General features: G+C 40.9%; 4 protein-coding genes across 7 annotated transcripts; 2 read left to right on the top strand and 2 right to left on the bottom strand.

The window, feature by feature from the left end:
• Positions 1 to 338: 338 nt before the first annotated feature.
• On the bottom strand, positions 339 to 5,761 carry tatdn3 (TatD DNase domain containing 3). Of its 3 annotated transcripts, XM_032584974.1 has the most exons (11): positions 5,649 to 5,761; positions 4,435 to 4,467; positions 4,275 to 4,348; positions 4,021 to 4,099; positions 3,335 to 3,397; positions 2,554 to 2,663; positions 2,408 to 2,463; positions 2,231 to 2,343; positions 1,088 to 1,168; positions 875 to 1,011; positions 339 to 681 (listed from the first exon to the last, which is right to left on the bottom strand). In XM_032584974.1, exons 1-10 carry the CDS (start codon positions 5,703 to 5,705, stop codon positions 880 to 882), a joined length of 798 nt encoding a protein of 265 aa, XP_032440865.1. In that variant the 5' UTR covers positions 5,706 to 5,761; the 3' UTR covers positions 339 to 681; positions 875 to 879. The 3 variants fall into 3 exon arrangements, with proteins under 3 accessions (XP_032440865.1, XP_032440864.1, XP_032440866.1); XM_032584973.1 differs by having other exon boundaries at positions 339 to 1,011; XM_032584975.1 differs by lacking the exon at positions 3,335 to 3,397 and having other exon boundaries at positions 339 to 1,011.
• Positions 5,762 to 5,844: 83 nt separating this feature from the next.
• nsl1 (NSL1 component of MIS12 kinetochore complex) lies at positions 5,845 to 9,188 on the top strand. The gene is made up of 6 exons (XM_032584977.1): positions 5,845 to 6,055; positions 6,718 to 6,790; positions 6,858 to 6,988; positions 7,423 to 7,477; positions 8,581 to 8,648; positions 8,721 to 9,188. Exons 1-6 carry the CDS (start codon positions 5,867 to 5,869, stop codon positions 8,955 to 8,957), a joined length of 753 nt encoding a protein of 250 aa, XP_032440868.1. The 5' UTR covers positions 5,845 to 5,866; the 3' UTR covers positions 8,958 to 9,188.
• Positions 9,189 to 9,664: 476 nt separating this feature from the next.
• Positions 9,665 to 11,516, top strand: batf3 (basic leucine zipper transcription factor, ATF-like 3). 2 transcript variants are annotated; one of them, XM_032584996.1, is made up of 4 exons: positions 9,665 to 10,061; positions 10,142 to 10,237; positions 10,558 to 10,602; positions 11,164 to 11,516. In XM_032584996.1, exons 1-4 carry the CDS (start codon positions 9,996 to 9,998, stop codon positions 11,293 to 11,295), a joined length of 339 nt encoding a protein of 112 aa, XP_032440887.1. In that variant the 5' UTR covers positions 9,665 to 9,995; the 3' UTR covers positions 11,296 to 11,516. The 2 variants fall into 2 exon arrangements, with proteins under 2 accessions (XP_032440887.1, XP_032440886.1); XM_032584995.1 differs by having other exon boundaries at positions 10,133 to 10,237.
• A 4,638-nt stretch (positions 11,517 to 16,154) lies between these two features.
• Positions 16,155 to 19,757, bottom strand: atf3 (activating transcription factor 3). The gene is made up of 4 exons (XM_032584976.1): positions 19,631 to 19,757; positions 18,191 to 18,449; positions 18,010 to 18,117; positions 16,155 to 17,542 (listed from the first exon to the last, which is right to left on the bottom strand). Exons 1-4 carry the CDS (start codon positions 19,738 to 19,740, stop codon positions 17,255 to 17,257), a joined length of 765 nt encoding a protein of 254 aa, XP_032440867.1. The 5' UTR covers positions 19,741 to 19,757; the 3' UTR covers positions 16,155 to 17,254.
• Between the last annotated feature and the right edge of the window lie 2,106 nt (positions 19,758 to 21,863).

Here is a 21,863-nt window from a genome sequence, read left to right as displayed (position 1 = left end):
ATAACACACAATCCGTTTAGTCCCTGTTTTGGTAATTGGATTTGCTCACCAGAAACTAACCCAGCAACGGCTCCCAGTGAAGTTATAAACTTTTACAAAACAAGGCGAAAATACCCAGGAAACCCTGAAATGTCTAAAATATGTCAAAATGTAACACTATGTATAATACTTGTAACTAAACACAAAGCTAATCCTGATACATACTACAGTTAAGACAGCAATAAGCGTAGGTTACTGGTTACTATGGCAACCACTTTATATTGCAAATATAGGTCAGGAGAAAATGACTTGACTAAGCAAAATGAGTTTGAAGAATAAACAAACCAATTTTGACAAACTTCACATTTCTAATAATTTTTAAACGTGTTTATTTAAATTTATGTAAGAATTTAATTTCCTACTCATCAGTTTTAACAATCAAAATAAAAAACATGTCACCCATTCCTCTGTTAGTTTTTCCTTTGCTTCATTTTCAGATATTAGCCACTTGGTGCAAAGAGAATGACCAGAACCAGAACCCAGGATCTCCTGTAGCAGTCAGTCATGTAACCAATCCAAAGAGGCCTCTGACTGAAGACTGTTTCTGTAAAGTCCAACTGGCGCATAAGGAAATGATGTTTCTACATGTATTAAAACTGAAATTAAATCCACGCTGAGCAGCCTGGTGTTCCTCAGGGTTTTCTGGAAATGAAAAAAGATTTTAAAATAAGTTAAAACAGATGGAAACTGAACATTATCTCAGGAAACATTTTTGATCAACTTTTATTCTGACTGCTTCTCAGATGAAAGTTTTCCAGCTTTTTGGCTAAAGGACAAATAAAAAGCAAAGTTGTTTAATAGGTTCATAGGAATGTGAGTGTTTTATGGTATTTACTCTGATCATCTGCTGGCTCTGCTGAACAGTCTGTAGGCGTTCTGAGTCGTGACGTCCCGGACCGTTTCGGGCGTCTGACCTTTGACCTTAGCGATGTAGCCGCAGGACAGGGCGATGTTAGCCGGCTCGTTCCTCTCCTGTCAAGCAGATGGGGACAGGAGGAGGACGGTGGTCTCCGCGTCTGTCCCTGAGGGACGGCGGCGACCGACTCACGTTCCTGTGGAGGCCGAGGGCCGGAGAGTCCGTCTCCAGGCAGATGTGATCCAGAGGGATCCGCTGGATCAGCCGGTCTCTCTGTCAGAACACCAACACCCGGTCACTCGCTGGAGCCTGGCCGTTTATTCTGACTGCTTCTCAGTAAAGGAAACATCTTAGTTATTCTGATGCTAAAGAAACAGAATTTCTAAAACCTGAAACATTTCAGGAAGAACGGAGAACCGAAGGTCAGGGTGGATACGACGTTTAAAGGGCCGGTATCAGGAAAACAGACTTTTTCATCTTTCCTTCATGTTTTCAGGTTTTTCCCTGCAGTGACACTTTGATCCTTTCATGTTTAAAAAAGGATCAAAGTTACTTAAACAACGTGTTGATTTACAGACTGGATTGATTTCTTGGATTCGTCTCCAGTGGTTTTCAGTCCAGCGTTTTTAAACTTTTCCGCGGCAGCAGACAGAGACGCCCGTTATCCTCCATCGGTCTTTCTGAGGTCCTCCAACACTTTCACTGGGATTTCCCCATCAGGTGCAGAATTCAAACCGTCACTTTATGCTGTCGATTTATTGCTGTACGTCTCAGACCACACTCTCTCCATTTCGTCAATCTGATCTGTTTTTCAGAGATTTGGCTCTTTTTCAGGTGATAGAGTAAATATTGCTAATAGTGGATGCTACCCTGTCAGCAGCAGCATTCACGTTTTCACACTCTGACATTCGGTTTCTGTTGAGCTCATCTGGCTTTAGGTACCAGAGGCAGCAGACCATTAAGCTTTCTTTCCACAGATGGAATAGTTTACCTCTCTCACTTATCGGGAAATTTATTCATTTAAAATGAATGTTTTACCCAAATTCCTATTCTTGTTCAATTGTCTCCCACTTTTTCTGCCAAAGCATTTTTTCAAAATGTTGGATTAAGTTATCTCTGGCTTCCTACGGCATGGAAAACCACAAAGAATCCACAAATCCACACTTCATAGATGCACTTGTCACTTCCAAACTTCCAACTATATTGTTGGTCAGCTCATAGCCACAACATTTTATTTTGGTTTGGATCTGTGGAACTCCCATGGTACAAGTTAGAACTTCTCCTCTCCACCAGATGTTGGTGGACATGGTGACCCGTCCAGGTGACCCGTCTTACCTGCTGGTTCCTGCAGACAGCAGGAGGGAAAGAGAAGAAGAATCCGGCCTCCACTGCCTCCAGAGCTGCCGCTGGCTTCCCAGAGAAGTTATGCAGCAGAGCTCTGCTGATCCCTGCAGGGGGACAGAGAGTTAGAGGACGGAGACGTCCATCCTGCAGGGGGACAGAGACACTCACCTCGCCGTCTCATGGTGTCTATGGTGACTTTGGCTGCAGAGCGGGAGTGGACGTTCCTGTAGAGACAGCCAATTATTGGACCGGCTTGATTAAAGCGATGAGCGACCATTTATGGAGTGATGATGTCATCAGTTAGCTGAGCTCACACAGGTAGGTCCATCTCCATGGCGATGTCCAGCTGTCCGATGAAGACCTTCATCTGGTCGTCTCTGTCCTGCTGGGTCGGAGCGCACCATGGCGTGAAATCCAACCCGATCTGGAGCCAGAGCAGGAAAATAAAACATTCCTGATTAGTTATTTATATGACAGAATAAGAAATTAGGTCAGGAATAAATGTTTTCCCAAAACTATCTGGACTCGAATCATATAAAATCTCCTCCGGATCACACCGGACGCTGATGACGCTCTGCTTTACATTTCTTTTTAAAGGTTTGATTGGCTCTGGGCCCTTTATTCCAGTGAATCGCCAGGAAAGAGGGTGATGAGAGAACGGGGAAGGCATGCAGCAAAGGTCGCCAGGCCGGGAATCGAACCTGCGACGGCCGCGTCGAGGACTGAGGCCTCCTGATGAGGGTTGAGCTCAAACCCTGCGCCACCACAGCATCCTGCTTTACATCTCTGTCAGAACTTCAGACCATAACGAGTTTATCTCCAAAACTAAACAGGAAACGGACCAGAACCTCTTCCAACTTCAGGGGAAAAAGACAAAACTTCCTGTTTTTGGTCCTGGAAATATGAATTTTACAGACGGTGATTAGAGCAGGAAGTTTAGCGTAACTGCTTCTAGAAAAATCATATGGATAAATGATTAATCACCAGAGACAAACGTCATTATCTGTACCAGACTGAAAGTAAAATATGGGTCTTTTCCTATTAAACTATTTGGAGAACAGAGTGAGATCAGAGTGACATCAGAGCGGCGTTCACCTCTCCGATGGCGACCAGTCGTTCTCTGTGGCTGTAGAAAAGAGGCAGAGCTTCTTCCAGGTCCTGATGGAAACAAAACATCATCAGCAAAAAGATTTGATTCAGAAAAACAAGTTTTCCTCTGAGCGTAAAACTGAACGAGACGATGAGAAGATTTCACAGAAAACTTTAGACGACAGGATTTAATTAGAAAAACAGAAACAAACATTTAAGGGATGAAGTGAAGATAAATAGGTAAATAGATTAGTCCTTCATGATGGATGGATGGATGATGGATGGATGGATGGATGGATGATGGATCTAAATGAAACTCCAGATATTTTTCAGATTCTTCCAGGTTTTCTGCTGAAAGCTGGAATTTCTTTTTCTTCTCATGAAATTAAATAATTTTTTTTTTAGAAATAATTTAATCTATTAACTAATTTCTAATAATATAATAAATTATTTGTTGTGTCTTAATTATAAAGGACTAAATTAGCTGATTTTCAGTGAATAAAGCCGAGTCTTTTCCCCCTCCGAGTCGGTCGGAGCGTGTCGTTCCCGAATCCCTTCCGGCTTAAAGAGCCTGGTGGGCTTAAAGTTCCCAGCAGGCGCTCCGGTCCGGGTTTTCCTCCCGCTGAGGCGTCCCGACACCGATACGCTCCACGGATCTTCAAAGTCAATAAAGCAGAAGTGAAGGTTGTTACCTGAGGCCGGACGCTGCGCTGACCCCCGGCGGCCTGCAGGGGGTGCAGCCCCAGACACGGAGCCACCAGGTCCGGATATCTGTGGGAACGAACCAAGAGGTGACGACCAGCTGGGAGGAATCCTGACAACATGAGGCCTGCCTGTACTTTAAACTACAGTTTGTTTATGTTCTGGTCCTCAGAGCCACTGGACTGGAAACCAGAACCTCCTTCAGGTCAGAAGGTTTCTGTAACATGAATCCTGGAGCGCCGACCTTTCCTGCAGATGGAGAACTCTGGGGAATTCCTCCACTTCCTCTGTGACGGCCACCAGAGTCTTTACCCCGGCCTGCACATGGAGGTTTCATTGATTTGGTGTAGTCAAAGTAATCGTAAAGGACAGTTATGATGTGGTTCTTAATGAGGAGTTTTTACCTGCCTGGTTCTGTGGATCACATCCGGAAGATCCTGCAGAAGAGAAAAGAGATGGCTGAGATCTGAAGTCTTCAGACTGCTCTAACTTTTCCACATCTGGTCCCATTACGACCAACAGAACACAAACAGAACCAGGAACTGGGAACATTTACATTACATGTAAACATTCCATATTTTTTCCAAACTCAGTTTTCTAAAGAGCACAAAAACTATTCCAATGGACTAGTGAACGTTATTAGCTTAGACTTAAGACAGTAAATAAATGAACGTTGGTGCTTTAATACCATCTAGTGGCCGGAGTGTGAACTACAAGCTTTTCATGGAATCCTGAGCTAGATGTGCAGTAAAGTATATATATTTAGGCTCACAAATGTTTTAAAATAAACAACATTTAGTCAAAATTATACAAATTATTACTGATTAGGTTTATGATGCTTTTCTGGCGACACTAGGCAGCTAAGGAGTGGAAGTGTATTAATAGTATTACAGTTTATTTCACCGTTTATTTTATTTAGTATTAATAAGTGATATGTAAAATGTAGGTATAATTTCAGAAATAGTAAATTCTGAAATTTACTATTTCAGAATAGTAAATTTCATAGTTGCATAATGTATTTTGATTATGCAACTTTAAATCAAAGAACTTCTCTGGATTACAAAACACAATTGATAAATAATGATGGAAAAAACATGTTCACAAGTACATATCTTAATAATACACTTCATCATGAGGAAGGAGACAAAAGTTTCTAGAACAGTGAAGTGATCCTTCAGTATTTAGCTGCATTTAAACTGAAAATCAATGGTTGTTCAAATTTATGTTGAAATTAAATTTATGAAAATGATTTCATGTTGCAAAAAGGGGCTAAGAGTTCATTGGCCATGTAGCAAATAAAAGTTACAAAATCTAGCTGTATCTGAAATATAATGATCTTTCATTCCTTAAATGTCTGGAGGAGCTAATTAGCACCATTCCTGTACCTACTTATGGAGGGTGCAATATTCAAATTCATAATTTCTAATTACTTTAACATCTGACTGGCACAAAAAGACATGTCATACATTTTTTGTACACTTGATATAAATTCAGAAATTAAGGGTTCAAATATTTTCCATGCTGTTCTCTGTTTCCAGTACTGAAATGAAAACATTTCTCCATATTTTGGGCTATTTTTGATACGTTTTCCAGAAAACTGACGTATTTTGAGCCTTACCTGCTGGAACTCAGGGGCTGATATGTGACAGTGACAGTCAACGAAACCATAATCCATTACAACAGGAGAAAATGCGAGTTTTTATGAAGGAAAAGCCGCCGCAAAGCAACATATAAACACCACACAGCTAACGGCTAACAGCTAACAGGAAGCACAATATACAGACTTCCGGTTGGCAGCGGAAACCAACCTGAAAACAAACAGATCGGGCGGCAAAGATGGAGTCTTTTCCGATCCAAACATCTCGGCATGAAGACCCAGAGCAGGAATTCAGAGTTCGGCTGACGTCCAAGAGGAAAACCACCGAGCTGATGAACCGATGCTGCGAGCTTTTACGGAGCGCTTTGGACGGACAGCCGGACATTTCCGAGGACAGCCGAAGGGTTTTAGTGCAGGAGCTGCTGGCCGTGAGTCCCGCTGTTTTCTGCTGACTTTAAGCTCCACTGCGGTTTATCCAGATTTATCCAACAGGATTCAAACTGGTCGGTTCTGGAAGAACTCCGCATCTGTTGCTCCTAATAGTCGGCAGCAAAATCCGATCAAGAAAACTGATATTTAATAGTTAATTTGCTTTGAAATTCTAACAAATTGGTAGAACAGTGTTTCAAACCTGGAAGAATTCCTATGAAACATAGTTCTCCAGTTTTTAAGGGAATTAAATCAATAACCACCAAATATCAGAATGAACGATTAATTTCTTCTGAGAGTAGGAAGGGTTTAGTTTTGTTTCCATTTGGTGCCAAGCCTAAATTTTGGCCATGTTATTAACTAGAACAGAACCCTGTGTACGATGTTTCATAAAATCCAATCCTGCTGGGAAATTGTTGTAAAGTTTTGTCTGAAAAAAATGACCAACAGGAAATATAAAAAAAGAGCATCAAAATGTTTCCTTCAGATCAGATTGATGAGTTTTCTGCTCAAAGTTGAGATGGGAACCAATCAGCGGCGTGTTGTTGTTTCCTCTCATGGTTTGTTTGGAGGATCCGCCCCAGAATCCAGCCTCTCATTCATCAATCCGGTTTTTCCCGGTTGTTAGGCTTTGTGTCTGAATGTTTGTGGATCTCTGCAGAACTTTGAAGCTGCTGTGAGGCTCAACGTGTTGGTGGACGGACAGCCGTGGGACGAGGCTCCAGACCTGGAAGGTACTTCCTGTCCGTCTCGCCGGTCCGGTTCTGGTTCCTCTGTGTTTAACACGGATGTCCTCCTCAGATGAAGAGGCGTTGGGTCTGGACAGCCTCCTGGACGACAGCATCCTGGACACCGCCTGGAGGCGCCACTCCTACCCCAAACGGATCCTTCCCCACGTGGTTCACGCCCTGAAGGCCGAGCGGAAAGTTCTGGTCGGTTCTGCTCAGCCAACAAGCTGACATTCCAGAGTCACTTAGAGGAACCTGCAGGTTGTTTTCTCTGAGCTTACAGAGCACAACTCGCATGGTGCGTTCAGGGACCAGGCTGTAAATTTGGAAAGTAGGTTTGAAGGAAGAAAATCCAAAACGTTAACCTGTCAGTTCCTGAATTAGCACACGGTTACAAATTACAGCCTGACACATAAAACACTCTGTAAGCCCTGAAAGGAAAACATGAGAATTATGGGAGAAAACCAGGAAGTTTTTACAGCAGAAACTGTTTCTGGAAAATAACCAGTAATTATCTCTGAAGTAACCATTAAATCTGTTTTATAGGTAACCAGAAGATAAAATCAGATTTTTGTACGTTAGTTTAATTATTTTGGTGAAATGGAAATGCTGCTGAACTCTTCCTGTTTGTGTTTCAGGGTTTGTATGAGACGTCAGTCCAGCCTGCAGAGCTGCACAGAGATCCAGATCTAGGTCAGTTAGACTTCCTGAATCTATTTTCTGATCTTTGGTTGCTTTAACAAAGCTTGAAAATAAATATCTCAGACAGGTGTTAATAGGAAAATTTGTTCTTGTTTCTTCATGCTGAGGGGAAATGTGTTAATTCACTGTTCCACCAGCAGAGGGCGCTCTCTGTCAAACACATTTCAATCTCTGCTTCAAAACTTTACAAAGTGACTCAGTTTTTTTACTTTTTGGCTAAAAATAGAAATGAGACGAAGCAGATATCCTGCGGTTAATAACTGTAACCAAACTGACCTCAAACAGGCCGGCCTTGTTGCCGGGCAGATTATGTCCAGCTGACCGAGCAGCCGCTCCGCCAGAGCAGCAGAGATGTGAAAGTTTCTCTGCTGCTGAAGTGAAATCCTGAAATGTTTCAGCACTTCTTCTTCTTCGCCTTTTTCAGGACGCAGAGGAAACGGATGTAGCTGCAGGTTGCCGTGGCAACGTTAAGCAACAAAAAATGGTTTCTTTGCAGGAGTCAGATGCATCAGATGACAGTGTGTCGGGTCAGAGGTCACACAGTCAAAGTTAATTGATCTTATTAATCAATAAGTGGCCATTTTCTTAAAAAACAAAGTTAGACGCAACCGTCAACCACAGCATGAAGGACAAAAGTTTTCAAAACACGATCCACTAAAACCAAAAACATCGTTAAACTTAAGGAGCTTGTTGAATATTTATATTTTCAAACAGAACCGTATAAAGTTAATTTATCATCTGAAATCAGATTCCACTTGGGATGGCGCCACCATCTTTATTTCTGTATCAACTGGAAAAGGATTGAAAAAACAGAATTCTGAATTATTTCTCAAAATTTTGACTTTTTCTCAGAAGATTAAAAGAAATTAAAAGACATTTTTTTCAGTGGCTCTAATCCTCTTCTGAGGCTTAAGGATGACCAGCGGCGCCCTCTGCTGGTTGGTGGCCAAACTGCAACACTAAAGTAATAGCTAAACGGATGATGCTAGTTAATCGATTAAATTAATTTTAATCTAATAATCCATTGATCGTAAGTGGATAAACTGTTAGCCTTGCTGTTAGCCGCTGCTCACCGGTCGCTCCGTTTCCTCCAGAGAGCATCAGGAGCGACGTGTCTGCTGCGGCTCCCGGCATGGTGAGGCAGGCCATCCAGGTGATAAAGGTAAGGACGTCTGCAGGACGTCTGCGTGCTGCAGCCGCCTGCGCAGGCCTCACCGTGCGTCTGTCTCTGCAGTCCATCGACGCGCTGCAGCAGCAGGCGACCGGTCTCTGTGAGATCCTCAACCTGAAGCCCAGCGCCGCCTCGCTGCAGATCCACAGGGAGGTGCTGGGCTCCACCGCCATGCCGCCTGCAGGGGGCGCCGCCAGGGGCCAGCAGCCCGTCCACAGAGCCGTGGAGGAGGCGGCGGCGGCGCAGGGCTACGAGGCCGACAGCAGGGGGGTGGAGCGCAGCGAGGAGGAAGAGGAGTAACGCTTCCTGGAAACCACGGAGATCAGGAACTGTTCAGATCGGGAACTGTTCAGATCGGGAACTGTTCAGATCGGGAACTGTTCAGATTGGGAACTGTTCAGATCAGCTCCAGGTTTGGTTTCTGGTCAAACTTTCAGGATCCAAATGAACATTAATCCCAGTTTTTTTTTTGCTTTCCTCATGTTTGTTTATGAAAGTCAAAAATAAAAATGTTTTCTGCGTCATGGTGAAGCAGAATGGTTCGTTCAGCTGATTATCAACAGTGGTTAGCACAACGTTAGCATTAGTAAAATATAAATAAAAAATTACATTTAAAAAAAGTTTTAATTGTTCTGAATTTTAAAAAGATGCAGATTTTCTATTTTTAATTAGGGTGAAATTTTTATTGAAAATAAATCTTCATACAACAGAAACACTGACAGCTGCAGCAATTATTAGTTTCTAAAGAATCTGGTGACTTTTACTGAAAACTTTCCTTAAGGACACATTTTCCAAGACAAAAGAAATCCTGGTTTTATTGATCAGAAATTACTTTTTTTCACATTTACAAAAATTATTTTAATAAGTAAAAACTGCAAAACTCTTAAGTTTGGTATAAATCTGATTATTTGTTTAAAGTGAATTTAAGTTGAACATTTTGACGGTTTCGAAAGATGTGACCAAAAGTTTGTGCACCCCTGAGATGAAGCTCCAGGAAACTTTGCAGGTTTTTCAGTTTCTAATATTTAAACTTTTTAAACACTGATGTGGCAGAAAAAACATTTTCTTTGCTTTTCATCATTTCTTCACGTTTAGATGAACTTCACTTCACAGGTTAATCTAAAATATCAGCCCGGTTCTGGAGTCCGGCTCGGATCTCTATAGACTTGCTGCAGTCTGGACCCGTCCCACCTGGGGTCAGAGGTCACTGTAGTCACCTGACTTCTGGAAACCGGAGTTTCTGTGAAGCGTGGGAAGTGAAAGGTGATGTGAAAGCGCTGCAGGTCCAGACTGCGCCGCGCCGTCTTCTGCTCCGGATCGCCGTTCTGAGCGCTCAACATGTCGGATCCGTCCAGCCAGCAGCAGCAGCCGGGCCGGGCCGCTCACCTGGGCGGCGGATGGACGGTAAGGTCGCCGTAGAAACGCACCGGGACGGTTCTGGGCCCGGAGGAGCTGACGGTCTCTGATTGGCTCAGGGTCTGAAGGACGAAGGCCGGAGGATGAAGAGGAGGGAGAAGAACCGAGTGGCCGCTCAGAAGAGCCGCAAGAGACAAACGCAGAGGGCCGACCAGCTGCACCAGGTCAGACTTTGACCGCTCACCTCTGACCTCTGCGACATGCAGGCCTCTGGCCGCTTTAGGACTCTTCCTGTCAGGACAGGAAGCAGATTCACATGGCCGAGAAAAATTAATGCAACTGCTTCTCGACGCCAAAAACAAGAATACTGAGGAAAAAAAACGCTCTATGATGCTCAGACGTTCAGCGGCCTAGTCAAAGTCAGATCTGTTTCCTCGTGTTTGCAGCCATTCAGATGTTATTTTTCTCAAAGCAGAACTAAAACCTCAAAGTTGAACATGTTTGATGTTTTTTACTGTAAAACAATAAATTTATCTGGTTTCAGGCCTGTGAGCTGCTGGAGCAAAGAAACAGGAAGCTGAAGAGAGAGGTACTTCCTGTTCGCCAACAAACTACTTCCTGTCTTCACTGAAATGTTTCATTTCTGCATTAATTATAAACAGTTGAACTAATCAATTATTCTGGCTGACAGGAAACATTTCTGTATAATTTGAACACAAGACTAAATATTTATTTTTGTAAATTTACCAACATTTCAATAAAAAAATATGCTTTAAAATTAACCAAAAGAATCAAATATTTTACATTTACAGTGTAAAATAGTAATATATATTATCAAATGATTTTAATATTTTATTTTTGAATGATATTTTCATGTATCAGTATTATTTATTTATTATCTATTTCTCTATTATGATCTATTTATTGCATTGTTTTCTAAATCTTTTATTCAAGTATTGCTATTACCTTTTGTTATTTATGATATTATTATTTATATATTTATTTTATTTGGAAATTACTTTACTCATTTACTACTCTTGTTATTGATTTATGATTTCTTTATTTTACAATCTATTCTGACTTATTTTTCACTATTTTATCATTATTTACATTATGATGATGTATTTATTTCTGTGGTCTTTGTCTGCAGGTGGATTCTCTCTCTGAGGAGCAGAACTTCCTCTCTGAGGCTCTCAGGGCTCATGAACCTTTCTGTCCCATCATGCATTGCTCCTTCACCCCCTCCAGCCTGCAGCCTGACGCCGCGGCTCGCTCCGTCTGAGGTCAGTGACCTTTCACATCTGGATCCAGCTGCCAGATAATGAACTGACTTGCCGCCAGAGGGCGCCGTTTATCCTCCATCAGCTGCTTGCAGGCGGCGGGACTCTGCTGACCCCTAGTGGCGGCGAAGAGTCATCACACATCCAGGATTCTTTATTAATGTCATCAGAATGTATAAAAATAAATTAATTGATTAATAAAAAAAATTATTGAATAAATAAATTCCAGACATTTTTTTCTATTGAATCTAGGTAAAAAATTTTTGTTAACTATATTCATTTAAATCTCAATTTATAATTTTTAAAATAACTTCTCACCATGTTGAGTTTTTTAAATTCAAATATGGTTATTTGAATAAAAAAAAAGTTATTAATAAATAATGGATGATATCCATTATTAATGGATATCATAAATTATTTATTTTTTAAAAATAATGATACATATAAGTAACATTTAAGTCCATTATTAATGGATATCATCCATTATTAATATTCCAGTAAATGGAAATTCTTCATGTTGGTTTTTAATGAATAATTTAAATAAAAAATGAAATATATGAGTTTTGTTGGTGAATCAGTTTATTTCTGTAATCAATATTTATGTTTGCAAAGTGTAATAATTGAAATCTTTATTTTATATTTTAATATAAAGCACCTGTAATAATAATTCGCTGCTGCTTCAGCCTCAGAGGAGCAGTGATCATTTAAACAGGATTATTTCTATTTGTGTTTATTTTGTGAATAATTAGTCTGGTGCCTGTTGGATTTATTTAAATTTCCATTAACTCTGTGAGGGTGTACTTACTTTCACAGCATCATGATTTATCTTTTTGTGACATCAGTGACCAGAAGTTGGGAAGTTTCAGCAGAAACAGCAGTGAGTTTTTCTGTGTTGGCCTGAATGTGGAAACTGCAGAAACCCTGACGGGTCTCAGCAGTTTCGCCATACGGTAAGCCGTCTTACCATAAAATCAGCTTCCTCTGACCTTCTGTAGTTACATTCCACATATCTAAAAATGAGTTTCCCCCGATAAAAGAGGCTGAGCAGCCGCTCTGTTTGCTGCTCTATGATCTGGAGGTGAGTTACGTTTTTTCATAGTTAACATTTTTAACTTAATAATCATAACCACATATAATAAACATATATAAGAATGACCTTTACATGTAGTAATAAACATTTCCACATATCACCTCTGATGTCCACCGGACTCTCAGTTGCCATGACAACGGTTTGGGATTCCCCTCCGTTCTTACGTCACCGCGCTTTCTGATTGGCTACCTGTCACATTCAACAGTTTGCGTTTCGCTCCCAGTCAGTAAAAACCCACAGGATGAGATAATCAGACCAAGACAAAGTTGAATATGCCTGATTCTAGTTGGGCCATATTCAGCACACCACCACGTTACACAGCACACGCTGCAGGACGCTGGAAGATTGTAGTAAAGGGAAAATCAGGGCAAAAAACAAACAACAAAAATAGGCTATTTGAAGGTTTTCGGATTCAGACCGGAATATTCTGGAATTTTTTTTTTTCCTTGTTTCCTTCCCTCCTCTCTCCTTCTTCCAGCTGAATCTCCTTAACGCTTTCCGGTGAATTTTCCTCCTCAGACCAACGGTTCATCCGCTGAACGCCACAGGAAACCTGAGCTGAAACAGCCGAACATCTACGCTTCCAGGAACCGCAGCTTTGACCCCAATCTGCATGAGGTGTCATGTTCTCTGCAGGTTGTGTTGAAACTTCCTACTTCTACTTTCACTTTAAGAGAGAATCCGTTTCTGTGAAAAGCTTTAAAATGGAAAGAGACCAAGTTACGCATGTAAAGGCTGCTGTTCGAGGAGCTACAGCGTCACAAATTACCAGCAATGATGACAGAAAAATTGGTCATTTTTCACCCATTTGATGGGTGAAACGTTATGATGTCATTCAGTCATTTATAAATATAATATTTTTAAGCTTGTCCAGTAAACACTTATCTACCTTGCTAGCTAAATATTACATTAGCTCGCTAAATATTGAGATAGCTAATGAAATATTTAGCTTGCTAACTTAATATTGAGTTTAAACTGTGACATTTATAAATTAATTAATAACAGGAGATTTATTTTTAAAAATAATGATACATATAATAAATAACAAAACGCAAAGAACATTTTTCCAAATCAGTTTTTTTTTTTTTTTATCGCCCCACAGGGTTTTTTTTGTGGGCTCTAGTGTCCCTTTTTCAAAGTAGGCTGACAGGAAAAGAGGAAGGAGGGGAGAAGACATGCGGTAAACGTCCGGGAGTCGAACCCGCGACAGCCGCGTCGAGGCCACGTTGCCTCTGAATGTGGGTCGCTCTAACCCCTCCGCCACCAAATCAGTTTCTTTTAATAAAAAATGTATGAATCTAGCAGAAGCTGCTGGTTTGTCTGTCTGGTGAGTTTTTCATTCAGCGGGAAGAAAATCCAGACATTTTACTCAAGTAGGAGAAGAAATACTTCATAATAAAATTACAAGTACATCATAGTAATACAAGTACAGCATACTCCTAAAAATATACTTTTTCTAAAAATGTACTCAAGTAAATGTAACTGAGTAAATAAAATACCAAAAGTTCCACTTACTTTGTATTTTGGTCCTTCTCATGTAATTTTTATTGATAACTTGATCAGTTACTCAGTACTTGAATGACTTTTAACCAAATACTTTTCACTCTCACTTGAGAAATGTATGTTTTACTTTTACTTGAGTGAAAATATGTTGAAGTAAAGCTGCTGTTACTTAAGTATCGCTTTTGGAAACTCTGCCACCTCCAGCCCTACACAATTAAACAATATGACAGTCTGTTTATATTTAATATGAATAGTATTATATTAAATAAAATAATATTCAATACAAGGTCAGGCTTGATGTCTTTAAGTTTCAATGTTTGCTTTGGTTGACCTTCCTCTTTTCAGATTAAAATTGCAGATTGTGTAAGAACCTTTTTGTCTGGATGAAATCCTCGCCACCATCTTCCTGAATAAAAATCCTTCTGGTTTTTCTCTCATTTTATTTTCATTTTTAAAAGCTAGAGAGCAGAGAGGCCTTAAACTGTTTGATTCCAACCGTATTTCCTCAATTTTTCCGATTGTTTTCAGTGTTTTCAAAGCGTAGAAGAAGAGCGCCTGCTGTTCTTTGTGTCTGTGGGGCTCAGCACTGCCCCCTGTCTGTCACGCCCGGTACGTTTTGTTTCATTCTGCACATTTTTACTGCGCATTTATGGATCAGAAAGACTAAACAAACCACTCACATTAACTAAATCTATTAGACAGACAGTGGAAAGTCAGCATATGTGAAATACGTGTAATAAACATGAATATTTGGCGATTTTAAGAGAATAGCAACTGGCGTGCCCAAACTCACTCAGTTTGTGTGACACAGCGCCCCCAGAGGTGAGGCACAGCACTGCACTGCCTCGCGCATGTTATTTATTTCAACAAGTGAAATAAATATTTTACCACAAAAATATTGATTTTACCAATAAAGCAACAAATTTAAAGAAAAAATCAAGTGGATAAAAACAGCAGAGTTCCTCTGAATCCACCTGGTTCTACTTTATTAATAATAACTGACTATTGATGAATATTGACAATTTTGTTGATGGCATTTGACAAAATGTAATGTTTATGTTCCATAATTTATGACGCGGTTTTGTTTTTATGATGTAAAGAACTTTGAAGTGCCTTGTAAGCATTTTAAAGTATAAAATATTAAAGTTCTACATGGTTAATATTTCCTTTGTGGTCAGGATTTATATGTAGAACCTGGAAAATGAGAAGAAGGGAAGAATGAAGTGACAAATGAAATGCAGAGACTCGTTGAATCGCTCTGGTTTCATCATGTCGCCTGCTGCACGTTAAGAAATGCAATGTGAATGTCGGCAGGAGTCAGACCTGTTGTGATGTCACTTCCTGTGAGAGACTTCAGCGGGTCTCCAGGTGTCTGTTCTGGTGCGGCTCGGTTCGGTTCTGGGGTCGTAGACAGCTGCAGACGGGTCCGGACTCGATCGTTGCTCACTTCCTCATGTTCGGTTTGGGAAATGTTTCTGTCATGCCTGACAGTTAATGAGTTTTTAATCTTCTCAGAAGAGACGTTTCATCATGTGTTAACATCCTGTTCATGTTTATCAGAATCCAAACAGAACCGAGAACAAAACGGTTTCTGTAAAGTTTCAGTGTTTTTCCCTCCAGGCCTCAAACTTCTCAGGTTTCAATAAAATAACCACAAAAACAGAAAAATCTGAAAAAATAATCCTTCCATTCACAAAACTTCATCTTTACAAAACAATTAAAAATAAATCTAAAAATTAATCAAAAGGCAGCTGGGAGTTCAGTAAGTTTGTCTGCTTCTTATTTCTGATCCTTTTCAAATTTTAAGATTATTGAGGCATAAAAAAATGTTTTTCCTTGTTTATATTTTATACTGCCATCATAAATAAAAATAAATAAAAATGGCAATCCAGTCAAAAGGCTTTTCAGTGCAGAGAAATTACTATTTTCTTTATTTTACTTTAAAATATATTTTTAGATCTTGTAACTAAAAATTAGACCATAAATCATTTCTTTAAATAAAGTCTTTTATAAAACTTAATTAGCTTAGATCTTAATCTGAATGTTTCTCTTTCAGAAAACTTTTTACCGTTTAAAATTAATGCTTCAATTTCCATTTTATTGTTTGTTTCTTTTTAAATCAATTAGGAAATAGACTTTAATGTCATAATATTGAGCATGTTGAAGTAATGAGTTAATTTTTTAATTTTCAGGTTTTAGGTTTCATGTTCTGAACAATTTTCCTCTAATATTCAGAGCAAACTTTGGGTTAAAAATGACAATGACAAGTTTAATAATCCATGTTTTAATGTAAAAAAAGTATCAAAAACAGAATTTAACAAAAGGGGAGGAGCAGCTGTGCAGTCGTACCTGAAACGTTACATTTTATTCAGACTGAAACGAAACGTTAAACCGAGGAGGAATGATCGCAAAAACACGAAAAACACAGACGACGTTACAAACATCGTCACACAAACGTAACCTGTCCTCATATTAATAACTCCAGTTTTTCCCTTCAGTTAATTAGTGAAAGTAAGGAAATTATTTTGAGTTAAAATCTGGTTTTTGTAGATTTTTTCAGAATAAAACTTTCCTGTAAGGAACAAACCTGATGAAAAGTTCAAAGTGCAGAAAATGAAAGTTAGGCAGCAGATTATTACAAAATAAGGTTCAAACCCTGGGCTGAATAAATAAATATATTCAAAAAATAAACATTTTGTTCCGTCAGAAGAAGAGGCGTCTGTTGTTTACATGCAGCTAAAAACAAGAGAATAAAAAAATTAACACTTGAATTCGAGCAGCTTCATCTTTATGGAAAAATAACTTTAGATGTTTGTGTTGCAAAAGATGTAGCAGATAAAATTTCGGTTAATTTAAGGGAACAGCAGTGAGTCGTCTGCATAGAGAAATGTTCCTCTGCATGCAAACAGATTTTACTGGACATAACTCTTCCTTTCTCATCAGCAAACATCCTGATTTATGTTTCAGAGGTTTATTCTCAAAACAAAAAGTACAAAGTCTACAGCCAGTGCAGCTCCTGAGCGTTAAATAGCAGCAGTGATATCAGATCTACAGGACAAACAGTGTCGTTACAACGTCACATCATTCTCTGCTCCTCTAATAAATAATCTTTATGCATACAATAAACACAAACATGTGGGAGTCACTCAGCCGCCTGCAGGGGGCGACGATCGCCTCCAAATCACTGGTACAAAACTTAGACAAACGATAAAATCTGACGTTGGTTTGGTTTCAGTGCTTCGTGTCGGTTCTTGGCCCAGACTGTCTCAAAGTGTCGAACGTTAAATGAACCATAAAGTGTAACGGTGAAGCCGTCCAGCCGGCTGGAAGGTCAGAGTTCACTTCCTGCCGCAGGAAGTCGGCCGCCATCATAGGTGACCCGAACACCGAATGTCGTCCAGCGTCAGCGCGCCGCTGTCCAGCGGCGCCGCGGCAGAGGAGGACGAGGCCGTGAGGCCGTGGAGCTGGAAGGCGCTGTCCTTGATGTGCTGGATGAAGAGGTCGCGCTCGTCTTCGGGCGTCTGGCCGTTCTGAGCGCGGACGATGCAGGTGGGCCGGTGCAGGTTGAGCATGTAGACCAGCTGCTGCTTCTGCTGCTTCAGCTCCTCGATCTGCTGCTTCAGCTCTGCGTTGACGCTCTCCAGCTTCTCTGACTCCTGCAGCCAGGAGGCAACCGGCAATCAGTTATCGATTAATCGCCAAGAGGTCAAACCAAATGAACTCAATCGATCAAAATGAGGCCGAAACGATTAATCGATTATAGAATAATCGACTAGTTTATTAATGTTAACTAGACTAAACCAGGTGATCTGGTGACAGAACAAACATCCTGACGGTTTAATGAAACTGAACAAAAACATTTTGAATTACAGATAAAATAATTTTTTTGTAAATTTACTCTGCAGATTTTTTGCATCTTTCAAACTGTCACTAACCTGATGCTGCTGGGACTTTTAGGTAACAAAATGTTGATTTTCTTACTTAAAAACAAATTAAATTGTTTATTTCCATCTTTTGATTTATTCCTCATGCTGTATAAAAATGGCTTAAATCAAAAATCTGCAGAATGTTCTAAATTTGTATTCGATGAATCGATAAATCGTTAGTTGCAGCAGGAGTTTACCTTCTGCAGACACTCGGTTTTCTCCTTCTTCTTGTTGCGACATTTCGCAGCAGCGATCTTGTTCCTCTCTCTCCTCCTCTTCCTCCTGTCGTGCTCCTCGGTCGTCAGCTGCAGGACGAGAAACGCCGTTAACCTTCAGGAACGCGGCAGCGGAGGCGGCGCCGCGCGGCCTTTAACTCACCTCTCTCTTGAGGCCGGAGCGGCCCGACGGCGGCTCTGAGGCCCGGTCCGACCCGGAGCTGGTGCCGTCCGAGCTGACGTCGGCGCTTAGCCCGTTGGACCGCCGCTTGGCCTGGATGGCCGTCCGCAGCTCGTCCTTCACGATGGGCGAGAAGCTGGTGAAGTCGTCCAGCGTGAGCGAGCCAGGCGGCGAGAGGCAGGGGACGAGGGCGGAGCAGCTGATGTCGGCCAGAGAGAGACCCGAATGCTGCAGCATCATCCTGAGGAACCAGAGGAACCGGGTCAGAACACAGCAACACTAAATAAACCCAAACTCAGGCTCCTCCCCCCGCTGCAAAAACAACCAATCACAGCCAGGAGGTGGGACTTAGCGCTGTCAATCACAATCTTGTGTGGCGCTGCTAAATCATAGCATGTTGTGAATGCTAGGCTAGTTAGCATAGCCACTGATTTGCTGTTGCTTCTCCACAACTAGCACATTTAGCAGCACATACATGAGGATGATTGACAGCGCCTAGCCCCGCCTCCAGGCTCTGATTAGATGTTTTCAGTGCAGCAGCTGTAACAACTCCATCTATTATCAGATTATCTATGAAACTGGATCAACAGGCTGGAAACAGTTTAGAAAAGTTACAAACTGAAACTTTAAGTCCAGCTGCCAGCCGGTTTCTGCCGAGTCATCGTGACTGGAGAGCACAACTAAACAAAGTCTGGAGGTCAACAAGAAAATCAGCTGGAAGGACGACAGTCCAGTAAATCTCCAGAGGAGGAAGCAGGGATACCCGTCAGAGGGAATCATTGACAGGAAGTTTATTTTCAACGAGGCGACAATATTTTACTATCCTGCAGCACTAAATAAGAAGAATTATATTATGTATATTTAATTATATGAATTATTTTTTATTTCTTCCTGATTTTTGTTGTTATTTTCTTAAATTTTTTATTTACTCAAAGTGTTCATATTTCATTTTTATCCACATGGTTTTATGATTTAGCTACAGTTAGTCTGGTCTCTCTTTGGGATTATTTGTGACTTTAATAACAACAACAATAAATAATAACAATAAATAACAATAACAACAACAACAACAATAATAATAATAACAATAATAATAATAATAATAATAATAATAATAATTGTGTTGGTCTCAGTTTCTGCTGATCTCCAACTTGACTTAATTTCAGCAACAAGTCGGACCAGAAACAAAAATCTCAGTTAAAAATATAAAACAATAAAGATCATTTATTTATTCCGGATTACAACCCGCGCATTAAAAACAGCGCAGCTTCAGCTTTTGGTTTCTCTGAGCGCCGGGAAGCGAACCGGACCCGAACCGGGACCGGGACCGGAGCGCACCGGGAAGCCCGGCTTCTCCTCCCCGGGACAGAGCCTCCGTCAGCCCGCCTCCCCCACCGGAAGCACTCCCCCCCCTCTCCTTACCTGTTAAAGTTCCGAGGTTCTGGTTCTGGTTCTGGTTCTGGTTGAGCTGGACAAAATGAACCGCTGCTCCTTTGCCGCGGCGGCTTGCGCTTCTGCCGCTCCGGTTGCATCACCTGCTTATATAAGGCCCGGAGGGGGCGGGGCCTGTGACGTCACACCTTACTAAACAGAGAGCGAAAGAGATGAGGGGGGGGAGGGGGGATGACATCATCCTATTTATAGGACTCTGATTGTGTGATGATGCAACGCAGCTGATCGGTCATAACAGGAGCGGCTTCCCTCCTCTTCCTCCTCTTCCTCCTCTCCTTCCCTCTTTTCTCTCTTTTTTTTGTCATCCATCCTCTGACCTAATCTCTAATCTTATTTTCATATTTTTAATCCGACTCAGAGTTTAACAATAATAGTAAATAAATAAACAAACATGACTGGGATGTTTGTACAGCTCAGCGTCTCCCCGTTGCCATGGTTTCTCATTCCCAGCATTCCCAGCATTCCCAGCTTTCCCATCATTCCCAGCATTCCTCCCGACCAGAGGAAGGATGAATGTTTCCTGAGTTTCCATCTGATTGGAAGGCAGCGATAAATGATCAATTAATTTCTTCTCTATGTGTTTTAATAAGAAAACCTGCTGACTGTAACTATTTTAGCTCAAAGTAATCAGATTACTCTGATGATTCTCCTGCTGGGACAGGAAGTCCTCCCAAACAGGAAGTCCTCCCAAACAGGAAGTCCTCCCAAACAGGAAGTCCTCTCAGATTATAGAAGCATAGGCCTGATTATAAATTTAAATTTTTCTTCCAGCAGCTGGTTAGGAGCGGATTCCTGTCCTGGGATCCGGTTCTGGGATCTGGTTCTGGGATCCTGTCCTGGGATCCGGTTCTGGGATCCGGTTCTGAGCTGCTGGTTCGGTTCTGATGAAACGTTTTCATGTCCAACATCCACAGATTATTCAGAAAATGTAGCAGTTACAGAAACTGTGTTGTAACATAAATTAATATTCAGATAATTCAGGATTTATTCTTCTTCACTGCAGAAGAAAAGTTATTAAAATAATTTAATAACATAAACAAATTAATTTATGCTTTGATTTCTTAGATGTTGGTGAAGCATTTTAAGAAATAATAGACATTTTAATAACTAAAACATGTTGATGACTCCAGATTTAAAAATTTAATCTGAATCAGTTTAAAATGTGGAGAAAAAAAACAGATTTTCTGTTACAGAAACTAATAAATATTTAAAATGAAATACAGAATATTTAATTCAGAAGCAAAATAATTTTTCTGATCTTGAATTTAACCAGAAATTTCAAAACTGCTGAAGCTTTAATCTGGAAATATTTTGTCTTTATCAACACAAAAAAGTTTAAAAGTCGGTTTTGTTTGTTTTTGTCTTGAATCTGTTAAACTTTCCAGCATAAACTTGGTTTCAGTGAATAATCTGAATAATCTGAATAATCTGAATAATCTGCTGTTGTCTCATGTTGCGTTTCAGCTCCTCAGTTTGTCATCCTGAAACTTCCAGTTTCATCTGAAGTTTCAGTTTCCCCTCTTCTCAGAAAACATCTCCAGTGCTTCAGGAGTGAACCGTCGCTGGTTCTGGAGGTTCTGGTGCTGCTGGGTTCCCATGGAAACGGCGTCGGCTCGTTTCCAGTGGTAAACATGTCGTAAAAGCGGGTTGTCGCGGCTCTGCTCCGGCGGCCGTAAAGGTTAATGATCAGCCGGACGGCGTTCCCCGCTCTGATGACACGCGCGTGTTCCTGCAGGTCAAAGGTCAGACAGGCAGGCCGACATGAACATGGCCGCTCAACGTTTCAGTTTTCACTGGACTTTAACTCTAATTAGGCACAAATATTCAGTTTCTTCAGACTAAATCCACCTGATCAGCAGCCAGAGTCCAGAATCGGACGGCAGCGGTTCTGGTTCTGATCCAGAGCTTCTTTAGTGGACCATGGTGGTGGCAGCATTATGCTGGGAGAACATAGCTGGAGATAAATCCAGGAGAATCCAGTTAGAGGACCAGCTTGCACCCTGACAGAGATATTATGGGATAGTTAAAATTATTTATGGAGTTAGAATGGCCTAGTCAAAGTCCAGACCAGCTCAGAATTTGTAGGAAGACGTGAAAACTAATGTTTTTACATGTTCTCCATCCAGTCTGACTAGCAGAAAAACAGAAGATCTGCAGCCAGAGGAGACCCAGACCCAGAAGGATGAAAATAAATGTATTCCGC

Source organism: Xiphophorus hellerii, chromosome 15, assembly GCF_003331165.1.
Source record: "Xiphophorus hellerii strain 12219 chromosome 15, Xiphophorus_hellerii-4.1, whole genome shotgun sequence".
Taxonomy (NCBI): domain Eukaryota; kingdom Metazoa; phylum Chordata; class Actinopteri; order Cyprinodontiformes; family Poeciliidae; genus Xiphophorus; species Xiphophorus hellerii.
Note: the sequence above shows the minus strand (reverse complement) of the source record. Positions and strands in the feature narration are given on the sequence as shown.

Excerpts from the sequence above, each read along its gene's own strand:
- tatdn3 (XM_032584973.1), bottom strand. The coding sequence starts at position 5,705 with ATGGATTATGGTTTCGTTGACTGTCACTGTCACATATCAGCCCCTGAG. Across the intron at positions 2,464-2,553 it reads ATGGAGATGGACCTACCTGT|GAACGTCCACTCCCGCTCTG; the intron begins GTGAGCTCAGCT and ends CTGTCTCTACAG. Across the intron at positions 1,169-2,230 it reads CTGTCTGCAGGAACCAGCAG|AGAGACCGGCTGATCCAGCG; the intron begins GTAAGACGGGTC and ends GTGTTCTGACAG.
- nsl1 (XM_032584977.1), top strand. The coding sequence starts at position 5,867 with ATGGAGTCTTTTCCGATCCAAACATCTCGGCATGAAGACCCAGAGCAG. Across the intron at positions 6,056-6,717 it reads TAGTGCAGGAGCTGCTGGCC|AACTTTGAAGCTGCTGTGAG; the intron begins GTGAGTCCCGCT and ends GGATCTCTGCAG. Across the intron at positions 7,478-8,580 it reads GCACAGAGATCCAGATCTAG|AGAGCATCAGGAGCGACGTG; the intron begins GTCAGTTAGACT and ends CGTTTCCTCCAG.
- batf3 (XM_032584995.1), top strand. The coding sequence starts at position 9,996 with ATGTCGGATCCGTCCAGCCAGCAGCAGCAGCCGGGCCGGGCCGCTCAC. Across the intron at positions 10,062-10,132 it reads ACCTGGGCGGCGGATGGACG|GGTCTGAAGGACGAAGGCCG; the intron begins GTAAGGTCGCCG and ends TGATTGGCTCAG. Across the intron at positions 10,603-11,163 it reads ACAGGAAGCTGAAGAGAGAG|GTGGATTCTCTCTCTGAGGA; the intron begins GTACTTCCTGTT and ends CTTTGTCTGCAG.
- atf3 (XM_032584976.1), bottom strand. The coding sequence starts at position 19,740 with ATGCAACCGGAGCGGCAGAAGCGCAAGCCGCCGCGGCAAAGGAGCAGC. Across the intron at positions 18,450-19,630 it reads GAACCTCGGAACTTTAACAG|GATGATGCTGCAGCATTCGG; the intron begins GTAAGGAGAGGG and ends CTGGTTCCTCAG. Across the intron at positions 17,543-18,009 it reads AAACCGAGTGTCTGCAGAAG|GAGTCAGAGAAGCTGGAGAG; the intron begins GTAAACTCCTGC and ends TCCTGGCTGCAG.